The 22973-nt window shown below is 36.4% G+C and overlaps 1 protein-coding gene across 10 annotated transcripts in view; it reads right to left on the bottom strand.

Annotated features, from left to right (window-relative positions):
* Positions 1–60: 60 nt before the first annotated feature.
* LOC123775250 (period circadian protein) overlaps positions 61–22973 on the bottom strand; it is a 38335-nt gene continuing 15422 nt past the window's right edge. The window contains exons 13-26 of one of the 10 annotated variants that reach the window (XM_069311720.1): positions 21785–21924; positions 19091–19173; positions 18422–18563; positions 16244–16463; positions 15885–16045; positions 15533–15750; positions 14615–14689; positions 11927–12159; positions 11575–11778; positions 9923–10068; positions 8379–8481; positions 4843–5028; positions 4117–4248; positions 61–3856 (exon numbers count right to left, since the gene is read on the bottom strand). In XM_069311720.1, coding sequence (XP_069167821.1) covers positions 3716–3856; positions 4117–4248; positions 4843–5028; positions 8379–8481; positions 9923–10068; positions 11575–11778; positions 11927–12159; positions 14615–14689; positions 15533–15750; positions 15885–16045; positions 16244–16463; positions 18422–18563; positions 19091–19173; positions 21785–21924 — 2184 coding nt within the window. In that variant the 3' untranslated portion in view covers positions 61–3715. Of the gene's footprint in view, positions 3857–4116; positions 4249–4842; positions 5029–8378; positions 8482–9922; positions 10069–11574; positions 11779–11926; positions 12160–14614; positions 14690–15532; positions 15751–15884; positions 16046–16243; positions 16464–18421; positions 18564–19090; positions 19174–21434; positions 21521–21784; positions 21925–22973 lie in introns of all 10 variants that reach the window. The other 9 variants (XM_069311723.1, XM_069311721.1, XM_069311725.1 and 6 more) reach the window with 9 other exon arrangements.

Here is a 22973-nt window from a genome sequence, read left to right as displayed (position 1 = left end):
AGGCTGTGTATAGATGAAGGTGATATAGACTAGTAGTGTTGCTAAGGTGATAAAACTAAGTTTAATAAAAATCTTTATTTATAGGACTAAGCAGTGATCAGAAATATCTTAGAATCTGTCAGTGCCATTACAGAAAATAGATGGGAAGTCCACCTGCTTGCCAGCAGCAGATTGGAAAAAATAGAGGAACTTGGTTAAATTATAGAAACATTTGTACATAACATTGTGAAAGCACAGCAAACAGAGTTTTGCTCATGATGCATCTTTCATACCCGAGTCATATAAAATATATATTTTTCCGACATCAATTGAGATAAACTTTTAGAAGATAACAAGTGGAAAAACATCAAAGCATCACAACCAACTGTCCACCTATGGATGGTATTGTACTTAATAATTGGGGGAGTGTCATTAATCACTCAATATTCTATATAGTGGAGAGAACAATGTTTGCCAAGTTACTCAGCAATATACCATAACTGATGATGATATTACATAATTGGACAGAGGCAAGTTATTCTCAACTTTGTTAAAGCATATTACACTGCACTTAACAGTTTAACAGGTAAATACACACAAAAATATTAGTACTATGAGAAAGAACAAAGTGATATGAAATAATAAAAAATACTCTTCGATTCCACAAAATCCTGCTTATGCAGAAATTTTCCATTTGTTTGTCTAAAAAGATCCACCATCTATTTTGTTCCCTGCACAGCTTAACATTACAATATTAAAATCTTCCCTTGTCAAGGAAAGGCTGATAATTCCCATCTTCAAATGCTAAATGGCTGCAGCAATGCCCAAAACACTTTTGAAGAAAACTAATTACACAACCTCGTAAGTTCCCATGTGGCAACAACATTAAGTAAAAGTCAGTGTGTTATCTAGGTAGACATGATGCATTAATAGATTTAGAGAACTTTACAATAAAGTTATACTATGGACCTTGGGTATTTCATAAACCTAAGTGCACATGTGACTAAGGAGTTGAACCATCCATGGAAGTAATCTTCACCAAGTCCAGTGTTATACAAGCATGCTTCCTTTGATATCAGTTACCATGGGAGCCCATCTACTCCTTTCTAGCAATTCTATTTATACCTAACTTGCAAAAATACTTCAATCATATATTAAGTAAATACATTAAATGATTTCCATTAAATGTAGTGGCTCAAGATTCATCATTTCATCAGTCTTGCTACTTCCATATTAAAACATTTAAACACTTTCAAATACTTTCTCTAACCATCTTTCCACACACTACCATTTACTTTCATCTCTTATCACAATTTGTATTTAGTATGAAATACCATACATATACCTCTCAACTTCATGAATCCACTCTTTTTCTCATTTCTATTTTGAATTCCTTCACTTATTTACTATACCAGTATACAATTCTAGTTGCAAATCCAACCTTCACAAAACCCACACCATTTTTTTTTTCATCAAACCTCGTCCTTCAACCAATTATATTTCATAGTCACATGACAACCCCGTAAATCTTGACATTGTTCTCTCTCTCTCTCTCTCTCTCTCTTTCTCTCTCCACTTAAATGTAACATGTAAGAATTCTGATATCAGCAAAGGGCCCCCAAAACATGAGCTCCCCAAATCTTACATTATTACTACTAGCATAAAAACCATTCCTCATCACAACATAAGAATAAAGAAAACTGGAAACCTGAGTTACCTGATGGCCACTAACCCTAGTGGCCTCAACGAGGACAGGAAGCCGGCAGCTTTGCTGAAGGTCCCCCCATTTGCCTTGCTGGCACACCAAGGCAAGGCAAGGCCTCATGTACCTATTGGCACATATGAGGCAACTCCTATTTATATCCACCCAATTCATATGCATTGTATGTCTAACATATGCTTGAAACAATCCATTGAGCCCACATCTGTTATACTGCCCAATAGTTTATTCCACAAATCAATAACCCTGCTTCCAAACAAATATATACCAGGCCTTTCCTAAATCAAAACTTCTCCAATTTAAATCCATTACTTCACATTCTGTTTTGTATTTGTGGATTTAAAATCTTATTTCTATCCCCCCCCTTTTGTTATGCCCTTTCATCCATTTATATAATTCAGTCATGTCACTGAACTTCCACATGTTCTCTAGCTTTCTTGAGAATTCTAGTTATTTAATTGTTCCTCATATTAAAATACTTGAATATATATATTTTCCCTATTTTAACCAATTTATCATTAACTAATGTGCATTTTTATACATGCTAAATTTGCATAAAAATTATAAATTATTACTACAACTTGTGCAAAATTGCCTGCATCAGATATAATTATTCTGTATTTTATTTCATTACTAATTTTTTTTATTTTGCCGAATCTGGAATATAGACATTCATTTAGCAAATAAAATTCTTATCTTTCTGATTATCATTGAGACTCCAGTCCATTAAAATACTTTAAGCTGGCTTTGACTAGATGTACACTTTTAATGAGTAATATATACATGAGCTTATGAGTGTGTGTGTGTGTGTGTGTACATGAGTGTACAAAGACACTGACTTTATGGTTGTCCGAGGCAACATTTGCATGACAAATGACTGGAATACAAGTTGTCCACTTAGTGACCTGGTTAATGTTTGTATTACTAATTAATATCCCTCTGGATTGCAGGAAAACAGCACTGCTGATCCACAGTTCAAGTAACTGTTACCTGAACATATTATTAGGAAGCCTCCTACTCTCAATCTATATAACCATGTAGTATATAGTGAGCACATGTGTGAGTGCGTGCAAACACGTGCAGGTATTTTTGTACATTAAAAAAAAAAAAAGACTCGAAAATTCCAAATGCAGACCCTTACCCGATCCTTCAGTTGGCCACATGTAACATGTAGCTTTTCTTGGGTCTTCGTTCCTACCAACTACTCCCAACAATTTGCATGGAAATCTTAATATTTAATTAATTGCTAGTACAGCCAAACATTAAGGTTTAACGTAATTAATGAGAATAATACATTAAGATTTTGGTGAAGTTATCATATGGTAAGTATGACATTTTAGTCTTAAAGAACCATATTAATTTAATGTCACCTTCTACGATAAAATTCCCAGCAAAAGAAACTATTGGTTATTCGACTTTTATTATGTTTGCTTTCATATATTTGATCCCTTAAACGCATGACGGAGGATAATTGTTAAATGTGTCCATTCATGAGGCACAAAATGAATATGTATCATACAACACAGCCGTAGCTGATACTGATTGCTGACTAGTATTATAACATACAAGTGTGGGTCATAGCCCATGAAAACTTCACTTCATAAATGAGATACTACCATATACATAAAATTAATAAAAGGGGCTTGTGTATACCAATCAAAATCACATCAGACTGACAACAGCTTTTCATCGTTAATCTTAAGTACAATGAGATCTGACTAACTTAGTTTGAACCTTCAGTTGTTGCCCAAATATATATGCATACAGAGTATATAGATATACTCTAGAACACTGTGCATGAATGCAAAATATTTATCCTGTTAACATTGCATTTCAAAGCTATAAAATGTATCAAAAAATCTCAGGGCGACTTATATAAATTATATCACTGTTCACACTAGTATGAGAGTTAATCTAACTTGCAAAATGTCTCCACCGGGTGATCCTGAGTGGACACCATTTATTTGGCTTTGATAGCTAGGTTGGGTAACCTTCTGATAAAGCAAAAATACTTTATTAAGATGAAGAGCTGGAGGTCTCCTGTGCCGGGTGCTGTCTCATGGCCCAAGGCTCCGAGGGAGGTAGTGGAGCATCCTCTTCATGAAGCATAGCCATCTTGCTAAAATACATGGATGATTTCTTTTTTCTTGGAGGAGTCTGTTCAAGGAAAATTTTAAATTACAATAAACTGAGCATTCATACAGAAATAAGACCATATAAGTAATAAATGAATAGCAGTAAAACTTTCTCTATTTTATTCAAAGTTTCACAAATTACTAAATCTATAAATAGCATTTGATATGGATATATATATATTATGAAATACCTCATACTGAAGAATTTATAGATCACATACTTTAATTATTAATACAGTATAGCTGTGATTGTAGCCCCAGAATCTAGAAAACTTTCCTCACCTGTGTAGAGGTGCCAGCTTGGTCTTCTCCAGATGATGAAGTAACACCATCATCCAGTTGTAGGTCTGCACTGGAACCCTCCAGCTCCAGCTCGTTGTACAGTGAGGATAGTTGGTCATCCACCCAAGCAGGCTGTCAAAGCACGTACTTTTAAATATATACATATCTGCACACTGCATGTAGTAATCTTGGAGCTTCAGTCAAATTCTCATCCAGAATTTTAATTTGTTTCTTGGTGAAAATTAAGTATTATTCCTAATTCTGTTACTTTCAGTACCTTATTCCTACATTATGAATAAAATATTATTTATTATTATTACACCTTCACACTTATGTTGGATTCTTCCTAAGATAACTTTTTCAAAGGAGTTTGCCATCTTCTTGACTCATTGTACAGTATATCTCAATATCAAGGCATCACTAATAATATCATGGCATCATTAGTAAAGGAGCTCATGTAGCTTAATATTCCCTAAGTAAAAGATATTCCAGGAATTAAAAATAAAAATCTACATGATGACAAATAATGTTATCAGTTAATCAAATTTATTTTTCACATAAATGAATTCTCTACAAAGAAATTAAGAGACAGATATATCCTATCTTGTACTGTGACTGTTTACACATGTAAAAGATAAATACAGTACACATATGACAAGATGGAATACTGACCAGTCTTAAAGCCTGTCTCTAACATAATTAGAAGGGAACCCGACTCATTCTCACCTGTCGTATTCTCTTGAGCATGTCCATATCTTGCCTGAGAACATCAACTAGTTCCTTGGTCTCCAGCTGGTACTTGTACAACAGCTCTGGTGTGACTTTCACATCCTCCAACCATGGCGGGTCATTCAACACTGGACGTTGGCACTTGGATCGTGGTATGTTCCATTTCATTCCAGATGATGAGGCCTTAAGTACAAGCAGAAAGAGATAAATTTAATTCAGTGAATAATAATCTTTATTTACCATACCTATTAATGTCAATTAGACTTGTCTCTTTCCAAAATCTCTCTCCTAGTACTGGAGTCACTAATAATATTTTCCCTAATAGCTACACCGTAACACTTACCAAGTATTAATTGAAACAGATGTTGTAGTGAGACAAGGTGGTGTTAAGTCCCTGTGGCTGTTAAATATATATAGTCATATACATGGTATTCAGACACTGCTTTCTTGGATCAACCATCTCCTCAATTTGCGATAGTCCTGGATCAAGATGTCCGGTTCATTGTTCTGGCCTGCACATCCATGTTCATTCAGTATTTAGCCACAAAAGGCTGAGTGTTTACACGGAGCACCATAGGGTGCTGAAGCAGAAGCGCTTCTTTTGGTGTAATTTTGGCAGCTCCACGCTATCCTTGGACTCATTAAGAAAACAAGACATCCCTCCAATATGTCGGGTAACAATACACTACTGTAATATTATGTGTTGCCAAAATAAGAACAAGTGATTCTTATAAGAAGTGGAAGCATGTAGTGTTGGTTATAGAATGGAAAAAACATATTTATTCCAGCTAATATTGTAAATGCCAACAAGCCTGCCCATCACTCAACACTGTGATTGATCAGCCATTATACGTACAATATTTTCACTGCATCAACCTATTCCCCCTATTTTAGTTCTAAGACTAAAACAGAAAAAACACAGAATATTAAAGCACAATCTATAATAATGCTAAAGCAACAAAGTGTGAGCATTGCACAGTGATGGAAGGTGATTAACCATTGCTTGTGTTTTTCAAAGATTAAAATGCCACAAGTTTTCAACCATCTGGCTTGTAAATTATTTAATGATTTGAAACTATAATTTGTTTTTTCCCATATATTTTCTTTAATATAATGAAATAACTAGACTGGGTTTGCTAAATGCAGTATGTGTAGGCAATATACTCTAAGTATTATGCATAAGAACCATGGCACCAATACTCCTCTATTCAGTGCAAGTAAGAGAATATCAGCACTAAATTTATCCCATCCAAGCTACTCTATAATAAGTAAAGGAAACATTGTATATTAAGAAGCACAGTACAGTATTATAAACACAATATAGTAATCCTCTACAATTAAAATAATATTCTGCACCATCAACTTATATTTTGGCGAGTACAGAACCAATTGTTCTATTTTTTTACATACTGAAGCACCTAGACCAAACTGATTTCGCAAAAAAAAATTCTCGCTTGATCATGATCCCAAGGAGTCCAGACACCATATATATGACTGTACAGACGGTAGCCAAACTTAACAGAATAATGTAAGTGGGAGTTTCCATGGAAAAGCATAGTTGGAGTTAGACTGACAAGGTTCCTTCTGCCAATTTTTGTCCTGATGAAAAGTATTGATGGCATAAAACAAAATTCACAGACAATGGTAAATAATGTCTAAATAGCACTCAATCAAAATAAGTTAATATTTAATATAGTATGAATAGGGTGATGGTTTTCTAAAGATAAAATTTTAGTAGTAGATTTTGCTCAACCCTTCAGAGTAAACAGACAAAACATGATGATGTGATTTAATGCCATGTTTCCCCCTGGAATCTTCTACAGTACAGTATCTGGAAATGTGAAATAAAGCTCTCTCAGCCTATAATCCTAGTTCAGCTCCTTTACTTCACGGACTATATCTGTGGCAACACTAGACTTTCTCAAGCATTATCATGTGCTCAACTGTTGCTGAATTCTCCAATATTGATATAGATAAGATTCCTGAGGGCTATTCATTCAAGCCTTAACCTTCTATGCACTTCATAAGTTGAATATGATTATGTAATATTCACCATAAAACAGTTTTCTATATCTGAACAAAGAGGTTCCCCTTCAATTGGTACAACTTCAATGACCTCCTTTCCTCATCATCTCATGTACAAAGGTTTACCTCCAGCAGCCATTTGTCAGACATTCCTGCAGTGTGTCCCTGCACTTTGTTTAATCCTCTTAAGTTTGTCCATGCACATTGTATAATCCTCTTCAGTTTTTAATTTTCAGACTGCCCTCAACTTCACTCATTCGGTATTCAAAGGATTCTCTTTCAGCAGAATGTTTCCATATACATTATTACAAATAATATAGTTCAAACTGTCATCAGGAGGCCAGGATCCAAAGGAAAACAAAATAAATTTGATGTGTAAATCCTTGAAATAGAACCCAAAATTTAAGAAAACTAAAATTTTAATTTGAGAGAACAACCACCACAGATATAATCAGTGAACGATAATCAGTGTCATAACCACAGCCACACATACAGAACCAAGGATGCAACCACAGCAATACCCAAGGAACTAAAGTCACTACTATAAACAGCTTCAACCAGAACAATTACCAAAAGTACAACCAGATCTACAACCAGGGAAATGTAAGCAAAGCTTCAATACCCTGAAGTAACATTACGGTCATTCGCATATTTCCCTTGTACCTTATATATTGTACTGGTAAATTAATTAGGCTGTAGTTACTAAATACAACCAGGGAGCTACAAATACAACAATTATTAAACCATGACCTCAAAACACAAGGCCGAACATATTTGAATAAAATCCCACTACCCACTACAGTATTTTAGAAATAGTATTCTGTTTATTTGTCCTTAAACAGTGTGTACTAGGTAACATATGCAGCAAGACATATGCCCATTGGTAAACTAATAGTGAAATATCACACTCGTGAACATTCTGACATCATATAAAATTTCACAAAACCGCCAAGCACTATCTACACCATCCAATTACAACTATACAGTAATTACAATTATTTAGGGTCTCAGTAGTACAGTTGGGTTCATTCTCGACTCACAATCAGGAATTCTAGATGTGAATCCCAGGCAGAACAGAAATGGTTGGGCATATTTTCTATCACCTAATGCATCTGTTCACCTAGCAGTAAACAGGTACCCAGAAGTTAGTCAGCTTGTTGTGGAGTTACATCCTGGGGAGGGTCAGTAATTTGAGCCTGGGGGACCCCTCAATATAAGCCTAACATGTGCTGTATGTATAAACTGGCTACCTGTCCCCCGACACAATGAATGAATGAATTAATTATTATGCACTGTAATTATGATCAAAATCAGTGATTTCAAGTTTGAAGTTAATTTGGAGAACCATTCTCAAGACATCATCTGAAAATGAAGCAACAGAAAAGAAATGTAGAGGAATATACAATAAAATTCACAAAATATTTACTATCCCCCACACTGTGGCACCCAATCAATGACAATAATATTAATATTATCACTAGTATTAATACATAACAATAATTGGTTACCTCACTATTATCAAAATTTTCCGACACATTTTGCATGCTATCATCAGTAGACTTGTATTCTCTGAGTGATGAGGATGAACTCGTTATAGACAGCACCATATCACTGAAAAGGGGGGAAAAGAAAAGAAAATTATCATACACCAAAACATTATGCCTTGCTTAATATAGTAAAAAAAATCAATAAAACACCAGCGTTGAATTTAATGAAATGCCATTTTCTGGGTGACCCCAGGAGGCTCTCTGAACCTATCCGAACTGATATGTGTCATGTTAGTTATGGGTCATTAGTCACTGGAGTCCTTATGCCTGCTGGGAACCATGAGCCAGAAAATGGCTCCCTCAGAGAGGCACAGGGAGCAATGGCCTACGAGCACTTTACATTTAAAGTGTGTCGTAACTGCCATCGACCCGGGAAGCACCCAGAAAGATAGGCGAAACAAAATAGACCACAAGCCAGTGAAAATTGCGATCTATGTCCGAAAAAGCAAAAAGACTCCCCACATGAAGAAGACAAACAAGCAACACGTCATCCAACTAGCACTCTCGCTCGTCAGTGTTACCCCCTCCCCTTGAAGGGGGGGGGGGGGAGTAGCATTTCTTGTTTAGGACAGGATGGTATAAACAGAAGCTCCTGGGCCTGTACAGTTTTTAATTATTGTTCTGAAGGGCGAGTTTAATGGGCAGTTACACATCCTGAGAGTACAAGTCTTAGCAATATTGATCAAAACACTGAGTCAACCAGTCTTGTTTAATTATGTACCTGCTCAAATAGATTGCTGTACAAATAACTTGCTGCCTAGCCAGCTTTACTAAAATGACTGAATAATTTAAATGTCAGACTACCGTCCTTCCTGCCTGCTGCTTTCAGTGTTCGCATGAAAATCAAAGCAACAATAACTGCACAGTGGAGGGGAGGGAAGGGGATGACTGGAGGTCCCCATCACTGTGATGCCGCATTCCTACTAACATTATTCTTATATTTAATCATAATATTCATGTTGCTATTAATTTTTATATTTACGAAATCCTATACTTAACCTTTATACCTTTGGTGCAAAAATTGAAGGATGATTTTCCAGTAATAAATAAATAAATTTGAGTAACCCTTGGTATTCGTGTGCCCAATACGATACAATTTAGTGCACAGTTAGTATATTAAGTACTGTAATAGGTTTGTTCAGTAGTGTGGGTTGGAAGGGATGTCAGATATCTATTTATAATACTAGAATTTTAAAACTTATACCCTGGAAAGAAAGTTCAAAATTATATGGCTTAATTATAAAGCACTTGAGTAAAAAAACAAATTTGTTGAAACCAAATATATATAATTATATGTATATATATATTATAACTATATAACCAAATACTGTACAATAGAGATCTTCCTTCCACCTCCACCACAAGCCATGAAGGTTTCAAGTCAATATTTTAAGGCTATAAACTTGCAAAGTCCACTCACAAGTGTGGAATCTTTTTGAACAAAAAGAAAACAAAAAATTTAAAGGATTTTTCATGGGAAAACAAAATATTAACAATAAAGTTACCTGGAATTTTCATGATGTTGCTCACGATCTTCAAGTGCCATCTTGTCTCGCTTCCCAGGTGAGCCGACGCTTTCAGCCTCTGCCTGGACACTAGTCGACTGTGAGAACTGCGATACCTGTGATGAGTCACAGTTCATCTCAGAATCCTGTGGGTTAGCAGACTTAACTTACACCAGTGCTAGGCACATTTCACCGGTTCCCACTCGATAGGGACAACCACACAATGGTACTAATCAATCAGTGAAAAAGACTAATATAGTATTTAAAAGAGAATAATGTATGATTACAAGATACAATCCAATGATTCAAGTGAATGAAATGCATGATTTTTCAAAACTAAAATAAAATAAAATGTACTAATCAAAAAACTATTTTCCATCAAATTTTGCATAGTTTTGTTTACTACATCACCTGTGCAAAAATTACAAAGTTTTATTCACATACATACATACCTACATACATACATGTCAAATATATATAAATATATATATATATATATATATATATATATATATATATATATATATATATATATATATATATATATATATATATATATATATATATATATATATATATATATATATATATATATATATATATATATACATATACATATATATATATATATATATATATATATATATATATATATATATATATATATATATATATATATATATGTATATATATATATGTATATATATATATATATATATACATACATACTTTTATAGCATCATGTGAAACGTCGTCTGTCGAAACAAATTTCCCCATTTAAAATAATGGATACAGAATTAATCCGTTCCACCACCGAAAAACATCAATATGATGTTTGATTTTTTAAATAATGGAGTAGCCTACCTGACATACACTGAACAAACCTGTATGATTTTTTTTTCAAATTTGCTCATTTTTTTTTTATTTATTTTTTTTGTTTATAGAAAATTAAGCAGCCTACCTGACATACGCTGAATAAACCTTTTTGACATTTGTTCTTTTTTCAATTTTTTTTATATTATTTTCTAAAAAAAAAATCAATGCTTTGCAACATTACAGCAGTCACCCCTTTACATCCCAGCATCATTAGCATCTTAAAAATAACAACATTTATTTGCATCGTCGGAGGTGTCCGAGAATTTGCGAGAACCAGCGGGAACGCTAGGAAGCAATCACGCTTTCTCGCATACTCACACTGAGACTCATACACTTTAAACAAAGTTTTCATATGAGAAAGAGAGCACAAGTGTCTCTTTCAGAACTGAAGGAGATATTGTACTATATATAGTGATTAGTATAAATTTTCACAGTCAAAGATACTCTATATGTATATTATATAAAATTAAACACTAAGGCATAGGAATGTAAGAGATCTAGAGGGAGGGGTGGAGGATAAAACAGAATAAAAAGGGCAAAGGGGTGGGAAGAAAATGGGGAGAAGAGCATTGGCAGAGAAAGAAGAGATGGGGAAAAAAAAAGAGGATGAGGGCACAGGAGGAAGAGGACAAAAGACAAAGAGGAGGAAGGGAAAAGACCAAGAAATAGCGAGAGGAGAAGGAGAAGATCAAAGGTATAGCCATAATCTATATCCCAAAGAAGATACCTACAGGTATTAAATTTTGCAGTCTTGCAGAGAAAAAACAGGTTCCTACCTTGGGCATGCAGCCAGGAGACAATATTGCTGTATCTTCCACAAAGGAGCGTAAACTTTCAGCAACGTGTGAATGTGAACTAATAATCTTGCCCGAGGCAGAGGCAGTGCTGCCACGCGCTGAGCCAGGTTCTGCTTTAACTGACGTAGCCTGGGAGTCTGGCCGGCGCAGGTGAGCAGCACATTGTTTGATATTAAAGTTCTGCTGGAAACAGTTAATTATTAATATGAAAATAAACCAAGTAAAGTTATAATTTTGCCAAACTATTAACAAGATTGAAAACAACACTAAGTAAATAATAAATCAAGCACTGTAACATTATGAAACAATATGCAACGAAACAAAAACTTACCTTAGCTGACTGTGAGTTGGGCTCCAGTTGCTCATGTTCACTGTCTACTCCCGAACGCTTCTCTCCATCAGAAAGTAGAACTGGAATTTGTCCTAGAGGTGGCTGAACCGTAGTGTGCTGGTAGACTACATTAGGTAGCATAAGAGGAGGAGCATTGAAGAGTGGTGGTGCAACAGTCTGGTACATCACCCCAGGAATGGCACTCATGTACTGAAGAGGCACAGTCATACCTGCTTGAGTAGAAATCATAATATGCAACATATGGGTTTGGCCTTGAATGATGGTAAACTGATGAAAATAGTGTATTAAAGTGAATTTGAGGGTATAAGTGGAAGCGTGTGAAGATGCTTCTCTCGGTAATGGAGAGAGTACGAGGATGCAGGAAGAGTATAGACAATACACAGGATGTGGTATTGGACAAGGCTGGGTGTAAGTAGTGTGTAAGAAGAGAGCAAATATGTGCATACAATGAATATGACAATTCACAAAGCACTTCAAATCTAATCTTATGAAGTGGTGGTTGCTGCTGCCATGGACGACTGCTGTAGTGTGCTAATGCCTGTTAATATGTGACAATATACAGTATATTGTATTTTTTAATGATGTAATTAAATGGCAAATGATACGATGAATGAACAATAGGTAATTTTATTATTTAAAACCTATAACCATTTTCACTTCCATTATTCACTTCTTCTCTGGGTTGCTACTTCCACACCCCATGAAAGTTGAGTGTATCTTGTCATATGCATATCAGTACAGTATTAAAGCATCATATGAAGCATTTTGCTTTCCCAGAAATAAAAATAAAGAAAAGACTGACAAAGTGAAAAATTGCACAAATTTTATATGATACTGCTGATCATTTAGCATGATATATCCAGGTCTAACAACTTTTGAGATTTATTTTTTTTGAGATATATACAAGAGTTGTTACATTCTTGTACAGTGGTACCTCGGAATGCGATTGTCCCTGTATGCGAGGTTTTCGGAAGGCGAGGTGTATTTACTCAAAAAATTTGTCTCGGAAGGCGATGGTTACTTCGGGAGGCGAGTTTGGACGCGAGTTTGTTGATACGCGTACAGCCGACCTAGCGCGTGGTGGTTCGGCGATCGTCGCCCCTCCGCCCCGCCGCCCCTCAGTTTATTATTGTCTCGCGCTCAGTGACTACCCCCACATCAATTCTTCTCGCGGATTTTCAGTGTTTTGTTGGATTTTTGGTGATTTGTCTATACAATTTGTTATTATATATCTCACCATGGGTCCCAAGAAAGCCAGTGGTAAGGATAAAGGCCAGAAAGCTCATGTGAGGATGACAATAGAGGAGAAACAAGAGATCATTCGGAAGCATGAGAACGGTACACGTGTTGTTGAACTTTGTAGGCAGTACAACAAAGCCACATCAACAATATGCACTATACTTAAGAAGAAAAATAAGATTATGGGTGCTAAAGTGGCAAAAGGAGTAAGAACATTAACGGCACAAAGACCACAAATACTTGAAGAAGTGGAAAAGTTGTTATTAATTTGGATACACGACAAGGAGTTGAGGGGTGATAGTGTTTCGGAGGCCATTATTTGTGAGAAAGCCAGGGTGTTGCACGAAGACCTTCTAAAGAATACCCCTGCAACGAGTGATGCAGATAAGAAAGAGTTTAAGGCAAGCAGGGGCTGGTTTGAAAAATTTAGAAAGAGAAGTGGTATCCATAGTGTTACAAGGCATGGGGTTATGTGATGTGATTATGGAAGGGGACTCCCCTTCCAAACAGTAACTCCTCTCCTCCTCCCCCCTCCTCACCATCTTCCATACGCCTACAGCACTCGACAGCAAGGTAAGTAATAACTGGAACACAGTTTTGTAGGTTTATTTAGATGAATTAGGTAAATTAAGTATAAAAATTTAGTTTGATGTGGGGTTTTTGGGGTAGTCAGGAACGGATTAATTCATTTCCCTTTATTTCTTATGGGGAAATTAACTTCGGAATGCGAGTTTTCGGAAGGCGAGGCGTCTCCAGGAACGGATTAAACTCTTATTCTGAGGTATGCCTGTACAGCCACTAGTACGCGTAGCGTTTCGGGCAGGTCCCTGGAATACGATCCCCGTTGCGAAGAATCGTTGTTACAACCAAGTACACATTTTACTGTTGCGTTAAACAGAGGCTACAGTTAAGGATTTGCGCCCAGTAAATCCTCCCCGGCCAGGATACGAACCCATGACAAAGTGCTTGCGGAACGCCAGGCGAGTGTTTTACCACTACACCACGGAGACTGGTGCTTTGTAAGGAGACATTTCCCAGGCCAACTTGGAGTAGAGTCAACATGACAGGGACACACTGCACATACCACACAAAGTAATGTCTTTCCTACTTTGCCTGGCCATAAGAGTCAACTTGCATTTTATTACTAAGGAGTCTAAAGCATTATTATAATTACCAACAGAATTGTGCCCAAACCTGAATACCTGAGAGCAAATATCGACTCAGCCTATCACAGGAGTGACAGACAACAGCAACAAAAATTGAAAAATAACACGAACATGGTAACAGGCCATGATAAATTTGAGAATATGTGACAAACCAATACTGACAATTACAGACAAGTTTCAAAGATGAAATTAACAGTCCATGAAAGGAATGAAACAATAGAAAATTTAGCTAGTAATTCCTAATTTACTAATTCATACATACAGTTAATCCACTGATGGGCAGAAGCAGGAAGACCACCCAATTGCATGTAGTTGACATGGATTTCTTGAGAAGGGGCTGTGGGGTTAGGAGAGTTGACAATAATAATGAGAATATACAAATGCAGATACAGGAAAAGTAATGAATGGTTCGCAAAATGCAAAGGGTCTAATAATTGCTTGAGCATGTGTCACCAATAAGTTCATGAGAAATGAACAATACAATGTACTTAAGTGCATGAAAAGAGAATAGTCTCTTAAAGGTAAAGTCAATGTGTTAGTGTGAGATAACGAATGTGTGCATGAAGATATTCGAAACAAGCCAATCCTATTTAACCCTTTCATTTCTAAAGGTAATAGTGGTTGTCCCAAGCAAATGGGGCAGAGAAAGCAATGAGTGTATTCCATCTAGGTGCCTAGAAAAACAGTTTGTTTCGTGTAATGTTTGATCGGATCCTCAAACTTTCAAAACAGGCACTTGGACCTGGTAAAGACTGCTGTCTGTTAGTGTCAGAATTAAATGTCACCCTAAAAACTATATCACCAAAAATTAGCAATTATCTCTCCTTCAAACTGTCACCTATTCCATTTTTTATCAGAAATTTAAAGAAATCACAAAACAACATAAATCAATGACGGGAAACGCAATTAATTTTTGCTTGTATATTGTATAATTAAATTAAACCAAATTCCTTGGAAAGTTTGCTCAACTGTTGTATTTATGATTATATTCTATACATTGGGAACATGTATAGCCTGATATAGTGCTACTATATCATGGTATACCTGGAAAGCTCACACCCATTTCTAATGAATGAAATAATACTGGAGAAACCTCATTCTCCCAAAATACAAAAATATTATTTAGTTAGGCCAATTTTAGGTTCTCTCCTTGCAGCATGCCAAGACATGCAGTACCCACCTTGAGGTTGTATAAAAGCTGGCTGTTGTGGAGGTATGACAAGGGAAGGCCCAGGTGCTTGAGAAATGTTTAAATTATCAACTGGAGGCAATGATGACATGCTGGATGCACTTGCAGGAAAGTAAAATCCAGGCACAATGCTTGGATATGATGGTGCTGTTATAGTACCTCCATGGGCAGTGCTTGCTCCTACAGCACCTACAGCTCCTCCAGCTGACCTGTGAGATGAGGAAATATGGCAAAGTTGTTTTTATGCTTGTCATTTGTTTGACTGCCTCAAAAATATAGCTTAGACAAACTATGTGGTGTCTCCAGCAAGCTTTTAAAAAAACATCTTTGGTCAAGAGCTCACCCAGAGGTCGGAATGTGAGTCTTATCTGCTGATATCCACACATCTGCAGAGGAAGGCTTGAGGGAAGAACTGGAAACTGCTGCAGGAGGTGCAAGGAATGGTTGTTTGTGCACACTTGCTTCATTCTCCACAATGCCACCACATCTCTTCATGCCCACAGTCTTTTCAAAAAAAGATAACACACAATTAACTTGATGAAATATCAAGTATGGTATAGTACATGCAAAGATTACAAAATACAGCATCTAAATATTTACATTTAATGTCATTCCAAAAATTTTGAAAATCAATCTTTATCTGTGAGTTTCAAAACAAGTGACCTTGCATAAAGGAGAGAAAACAAGAAAAAAGTGGCTTACACGTTCAATAGGCCTCTTTGTCGGCTTTTTCACTGTTTTCATTTTATATTTGTCCTTGAATGATTTGCCACCAGTTTGCTGTCGCTGCATGAAGATCTTCTGCATGTCAGCATTATGTCTAGAGAGCACTTCTTCTGTCAGCTGGATATGGCAGTAGGAACGTCCATCACTTGACGTTCTACCCATCTCTCTGCTGCCATTTCCTGTGCTTTCTGATTTTCTGATATTTATGAAAGGCAAATGTAGAAATAAGATAAGCTTAGGGTAATTTGGTCAAGCTATTAGCCATCAATATTAACTTATTGCTCTTCATGACCATGTAAAAAAAAATAAAAAAATAAGAAATAAAAATGAAGTCTATAGCAGGTACCATTGACCAACCAAGAAACATTAGCATGAGAGAAACGAATGTCCTATCTACCACATGTCTTGGCAAAAATGGATCCTAAAATATTTAAATAATGAAAATGACACTGGATAATATAGTATACAAAATTTAAGGCTTAATGTAATGAAACACCAATTGCTGTGTAGAACCCTCAGTGGCTTCCTCTTAGCTAAAGGCACCAATTCATTAGAGCCGCTAATAACAATCAGATTGCTGACGACTCTCAAAGGCCTATACAAAAAAAAATCTGGTATTCTCACAGAGGTGAGGAAAGTATCACATATCAATCTACATCAAAGCAAACTGCTCAGAAAGTTAAAACATCACCTATACAATCCAAAATATTCATATAGACAATGAATGAAGCAAACTGGTAAGCATGTTAACTGAGAGAGTTGGTCACAGTAACAACCCTTGTGTGTCAACCTCCCACGATCAAGTTTGTGACCAGATGGCAAGTCAGGTCACACAGGATTACCTACCAGCTGCACCTTGACTCAAGTAAAGGCCTGATGCCACAGCTTATGCAGAAGAACTAGCACACTAGAACGGCAGGTTTGAGAGTTCAGACTCAGCTGGCAGGTGACCCTCTGTAACCTGACCTGCCACTTGGTGATCATGTATGGTTGAAACAAGGATTGTTACCATGACCAACTCTCAGTTAACATGCTTTCAAATTGCTTCATTTGTCTATGTGAATATTGGACTGTGTAAGTAATGTTTTAACTTTGAGAAAGTGACTTAAATGTTGATCTATGATCCTTACACTACATTTACCTCCGAGAATACCAAAATTCTAGTCCAGCATTCAGTAGACCTCCGAAAGCCCTCAAGAGGACTGACCGTTGTTAACGACTCTAATGAAATGGTGCATTTAGCAGAGGAGCCAGTGTGGGATCCAACACAATCGTGCACAATGTAGCCCAAGACACTGTCATTCAACGTTTCCGCAGACTACCGACTATCGCAAGATTAGCATAAAACAAAGTAACTATATATAACCAAAGTAACTTATATAACCACATGTAATTACATTGGTTACCTCATTACCTATCTACAGCTGAAAGCTTTAATATAATAATGTTTCCTTAACAAAAATTTTGACTTTGCAGTTTGAAATATGCACTACTGCATCTTGATCAACTGTGCTGTTTGTTGGTAGATACTGTATACAAATTGATTTCTAAAGTGTAAACATCATTAAGTGGTGGTGATAGTGGTGAATGGTGGTGGTGGTGATAGTGGTGAAAAGTGGAGGTGATAGTGGTGAATGGTGATGACGGTGATAATAGTGAATGGTTGTGGCAATTGTGGTGAATGGTGGTGGTGATTGTGGTGAATGGTAGTGTTAATAATGGTGAGTGGTCATGGTGATAGTGGTGAATGATGGTAGTGGAAAACAAGTAGTAACTCTGACAACTTTTGTAACCATTACAATTATTATCAACAAGATCACCACCACAATCATCACACAATGATAGTATTAGTGATAATATGTGGCAGATGAGAGGTAAATAAATATTTTTTTGTAAATCATGAAAGACAATGTAGTCTAGAAACATACTAAACTGCTCATGATTGATACTATCCTCAAGACAAAATAATCCTACATGAACTCAGAGGGAAAAAACCATCTCTCTCACGTTACTGCCTCCATGGCTAATCAAGGTCAGCTCGTCACTACGCTGTACTGTATATAACTCATAAATTCACACAATGTGAGCTAGAAAAACAGCACAGGTACAGTACAAGTAACAAGATCACTATAAAGGCTTATCCTTCTTCTTTACCTGGTATGATCACAGTTATCGCCCGAACCCGAACCGGACTGGGACTGTGAGAGTGTCTGTGAGTGCGAAAGCGTCTTCAACTGCTTGTGGTTTCCTGAACCATCACACAAAGAAAAGGCAGGATGGTAGCTACTCTTGCCATCTTCAGAAAAAGATAGATTAACGCTGCCCTTGAAGGCAAACCCAAAACACTGCATGAATACGAATAATGCTAAAGCTCAATAAGAATCCCTGGTCCATGTTTGACCATAGTTAGTTTGGATTTCCTCTTTATATCATTAGATATCAAACTTTTAACATGGAATAAATATCATTCTTCATCAACTCTTAAGCAAATATATACAGTATGGGAGATACATTCTAAACAACATAAGCAATGTCTAAGAAAAAAAAAAAGAGTGACCAGTGGAAGAAATGGGCCTTTACTGTAGGGCAGCTTGTGAGCACTACCGGCCTTAAGAGTCAAGTCAACAACAGTCAACTGCTCACATCACATTTATTTACTTATACGTTTCTACTTTAGCTTTCAATCATCTTATGAAAATAAATCAACTAAAGCCAACTCAAACAGTATAAACCGTGTAGGAAACATAATAGGTGCATTTCTTTCAAAGTAAATATTTTTTTCTCCAAGATACCCAGAGCCCAGATCAGTAGTCCTTGACTCACCTAAACTTCCTGAATGTGATACCTCCATTTTGCTGTCACCACTTTCATCGGAGGAAGCCGTCTTTGGGTGGCTTCGGAAGAATCTAGAAAGTGAAAATTTGCAATACAGTATAACATCTGCATAATATTTTCAAATTGCCATACAGTATAATTGAAAATTACATAAATTTGTATAGTGTATAGAGAAATACCAAGTTGAAAGCAGACATTAGTGAAATGACATTTTGCCTGTTAAGGCTTCTGAAAACAAATAGCTTTGGCAATTTATTGTACTGTATAAGTAAAGCATATCATCTTCAATAAAGACAAATATCAACTTCGTGGTCCTCTGCATAGTTGTCAACACTTTGCACAATGCTCAACCTTATATAAATCTGCTTTCAAATGTAATGATGAAAATACAGATATAAATGTACAGTACTATACTTAGGTTCCCTGTAGAAAAACACTACATTGGCTGAGTAGCCTTATGGAAAATCTCTGAACACTATAAATGCCAATTACATGTGCAGTACTATAATTCTGAAGTAGGATGCTTAAATATTTTGAAAAGAATTTCTCTAACCCAATTTGGCTACCATATAAGCAAAGGATTTACCACTTACAATATCAACAATGAGTATGGGCAGTAAATGGGTACCTGGGAGTTAAACAGCTGCTACAGGCTGCTTCCTAGGGGGTGTGTGTAACAAAAAGGAGGCCTGATCGAGGATCGGGCCGCGGGGCCGCTAAACCCCGAAATCATCTCAATATAACCTCAAGAAGAAGATGGGACTGCTCCACGGGTAGCAGTCCCCATGACATAGTGGTAAAGCACTTGCCCGACGCTTCATGAGCACTTTGACCTGGGTTCGTATCCTGGCCAGTCAGGATTGACCGAGTGCCAATCCTTAACTATTCACCAAGTTAAGGATTGGTGAACTTGACTGTTCCTTGGCCTTCATTCACCAAGCTGTGAATGGGTACCTGGTTATTAAATGATCTGGCGGGTCGTATTCCGGGGAAAAATTTGGATTAAGGACCTGCCTGAAATGCAATATGTGCTGGTGGCTTACAAGAATGTAAGAGCTCTTGTATATATAAATAAAAAAAATAAAAAAATAAAAAAATGAGTGGAGCAAATGAAGAATATGGTATATATAAGTGATGGAAGAAGAAACAGAAGGTTAAAATGCAGTAATTTATTTACGTATTTATTTATTTATTTATTTACAAGAAGGTACATTGGGTTGTAAGAGTACATAACAATGGTGTTTAAAAATGACATTCTTGCAAAGCCACTAACATGCATACCATTTTGTACAGGTCCTTAATCTAACTCCTTAATCAGTTAGCTCAATTATCAATTATTTGATCAAGTGACTATTTAGCTGAAGCCAGACACTGTAACCATGTCGGTTACTCATTGGCCAACAGGCATTCCAAGAGAAGAGCCACTCTGAAGAAAGCTGTCTGCAGGTGCTACAGTCATATAATAGAAGTCATAAAATAAGCAAACAGATTCATCTAGTTTAGCAACTGTAATTGTTAAACAATTATTATTTTATTGACTTGGTAAACCAAACAAATTATAATTTGCTTTCATTATTTTTGTCATCATTATTGCATTATTTTTTTAGCTTGGAAGGTGGGGATTCAGATTTGGCGTGAAGCTAGCAATGCAGCACCAAGCCAGTGAATGTAGGCATCACTCTGAGTTAGTAACAATGTTCATTATCACTTCCGTCAATGCAAAATGACTGTTGGCAAACAAACTATCAGGAGAAGCACCAAATCCATTATGACTATATAGCACTAGGAAGGGATAAGGATTTGGGATGGGACGGGGCAAAGGAATGGTGCCCAACTACTTGAGCAGTTGGGGATTGAAAGCTGACCTGCATGAAGCGAGACTGTCGCTCTACTGTCCAGGTATGTTGGACGGTAGAGATACTGTTGGCAAGTATCTCTTAAAAACTAGGAGTGTGATACTGGATGGTGACTTCCAAACTCCAAGTAAGTCTGGTAGTACTTCTGGCTGTGGTACTTTTGAGCTCATCATGGTTCAGTCGGTAGTGCATATGTCTGGGGAGTTCAGGCATGCACGTCTGATCCCATTGCGTGGCTTCAGTATTTTCTCATTGATACATTACTTTCTTGTGACTTCATTGTAAATATATATTTATAAATGGCAAGTGATACGCGGGTAATATAATCAATTACTTTACCTGTACATTCCCAGTCTGGTGTTGGAAAACAATGAACTATGCAACTTTGATTCTTAAGCCAACAAATGACAAAAGCAGTCAGTTACATGTTGAGTGTATCATCCATAATCCAGAGTGAAGACTGTGATGATTCTTACCTATGAATGGTTTCTGAATAGTTGAGTTGTCCATAACTGGAAGGAGACTCAGATGAAGAATTGACACTCTCCTGACATTTCTGGACCTAAAAGAGTTGGGTCACTATCAGCCTACACTACATGCTGAAAATTAGTCGGTCATTACAGAGGTAACAGAAAGGATTTGCACACTGATGGTTCAAATGCCATTTCTTGATGGTGACTGATGTTGAAAATTGAGACAACTAACTTTTAAGATGATTTTAGCACTAATCATATGCAGATAGTACTCTCACATTATGAATGTGACCTGCTGGCAATGTTCAAGATCCATGTGCAATTCCTTCACACCTATCATACTTTTACAATACCTCTGAAGGGTTTCAGCGTAGTTGAGCTTGCTGTAGCTGGATGGAGTGGAAGTAGAGGGGTTGGATTCATAACAACGATCATCTTGATGAGGGGAGATCTCCCCCATAACGACTGAGCCTTGATCCTGATTGGTGGGAAACTGTGGCCGCGTCAGATAACTCTACTATATCCCATTATGCATGCCCAATAGTCTGCCTTCCTCCAACACTGCCTTAATAGCAACTTGATAATATCGTGTTCGAGTTAAAACAAGCAAAAAAAATATTAGCTTTTCTTGCCACGTTACTTTGAAAGGTGATGCAACTGTAAATTTTGTCAGATACTTTATATTTGAACACCAAATAAAGATAAGTCTAATAATAGATGATAATTACCACCTCAAGACATTTATTCATTCTGACTACAACACTGTCCAATGCCACTATCATATCTACTACAATTATAAAACTTCCAGAACTAACAAAAACTAACATTATTTTTTTTAAATATTGTTAGTCTTTTTGTTAGTCTCTAAACAAAAAAAAATTATTTCTGGGCAACAATTTAAGATAACCTAAATCAAGTATTATACAAATTAGTAAGGTAATATGCCTATCTTAAAATAAATGAAATTAAACAAGTACAAAAACTGTAATTTAAAACCCCTGGTTCACACTGGTATTTGCCTAATATTAAAAATGCCAATCATAAACAAATTAACAAACAAGCTTATTACTGTTCACTGTATCACAGAATAAATTTATTTACAATTTGTTCTTAATAATATTATTAACTTTGCACAAAGAAATCACATTAATATGCTGTATCAATGAAAAAATCAAATGAAGCCACGAAGGGATTGGAACCTGCAACCTGGGTAAGTACACGCTTTGAACCCTTGAACCACAACACACTATAAGGCGTGTGCTTAGGAGCACCCAGGTTTCAGGTTCAAATCCCCTCATAGCTCCAGTTTATTTTCTCTTTTTTAAAATGATTACAACACACTTTAAATCAGTATTTCATTAACCATTTGCTCATTAAATTTGTGTAGTAAAAGTGTACAGGGAAACCCTGCTAAAACAAACCTCAGTGTAAAAAAATCATGAGAGTCAAACAGATCCGTGTTCAATAGATATTTATAAGTAAGACAAAGATATATTCATATTGGCAACATTTGTTCACCTGAGCCATACAAGTGGTTGCTTA

This window comes from Procambarus clarkii, chromosome 70 (assembly GCF_040958095.1).
Source record: "Procambarus clarkii isolate CNS0578487 chromosome 70, FALCON_Pclarkii_2.0, whole genome shotgun sequence".
Taxonomy (NCBI): domain Eukaryota; kingdom Metazoa; phylum Arthropoda; class Malacostraca; order Decapoda; family Cambaridae; genus Procambarus; species Procambarus clarkii.
The sequence above is the reverse complement of the archived record's forward strand: the minus strand, read 5'-3'. Positions and strand labels throughout refer to the sequence as shown.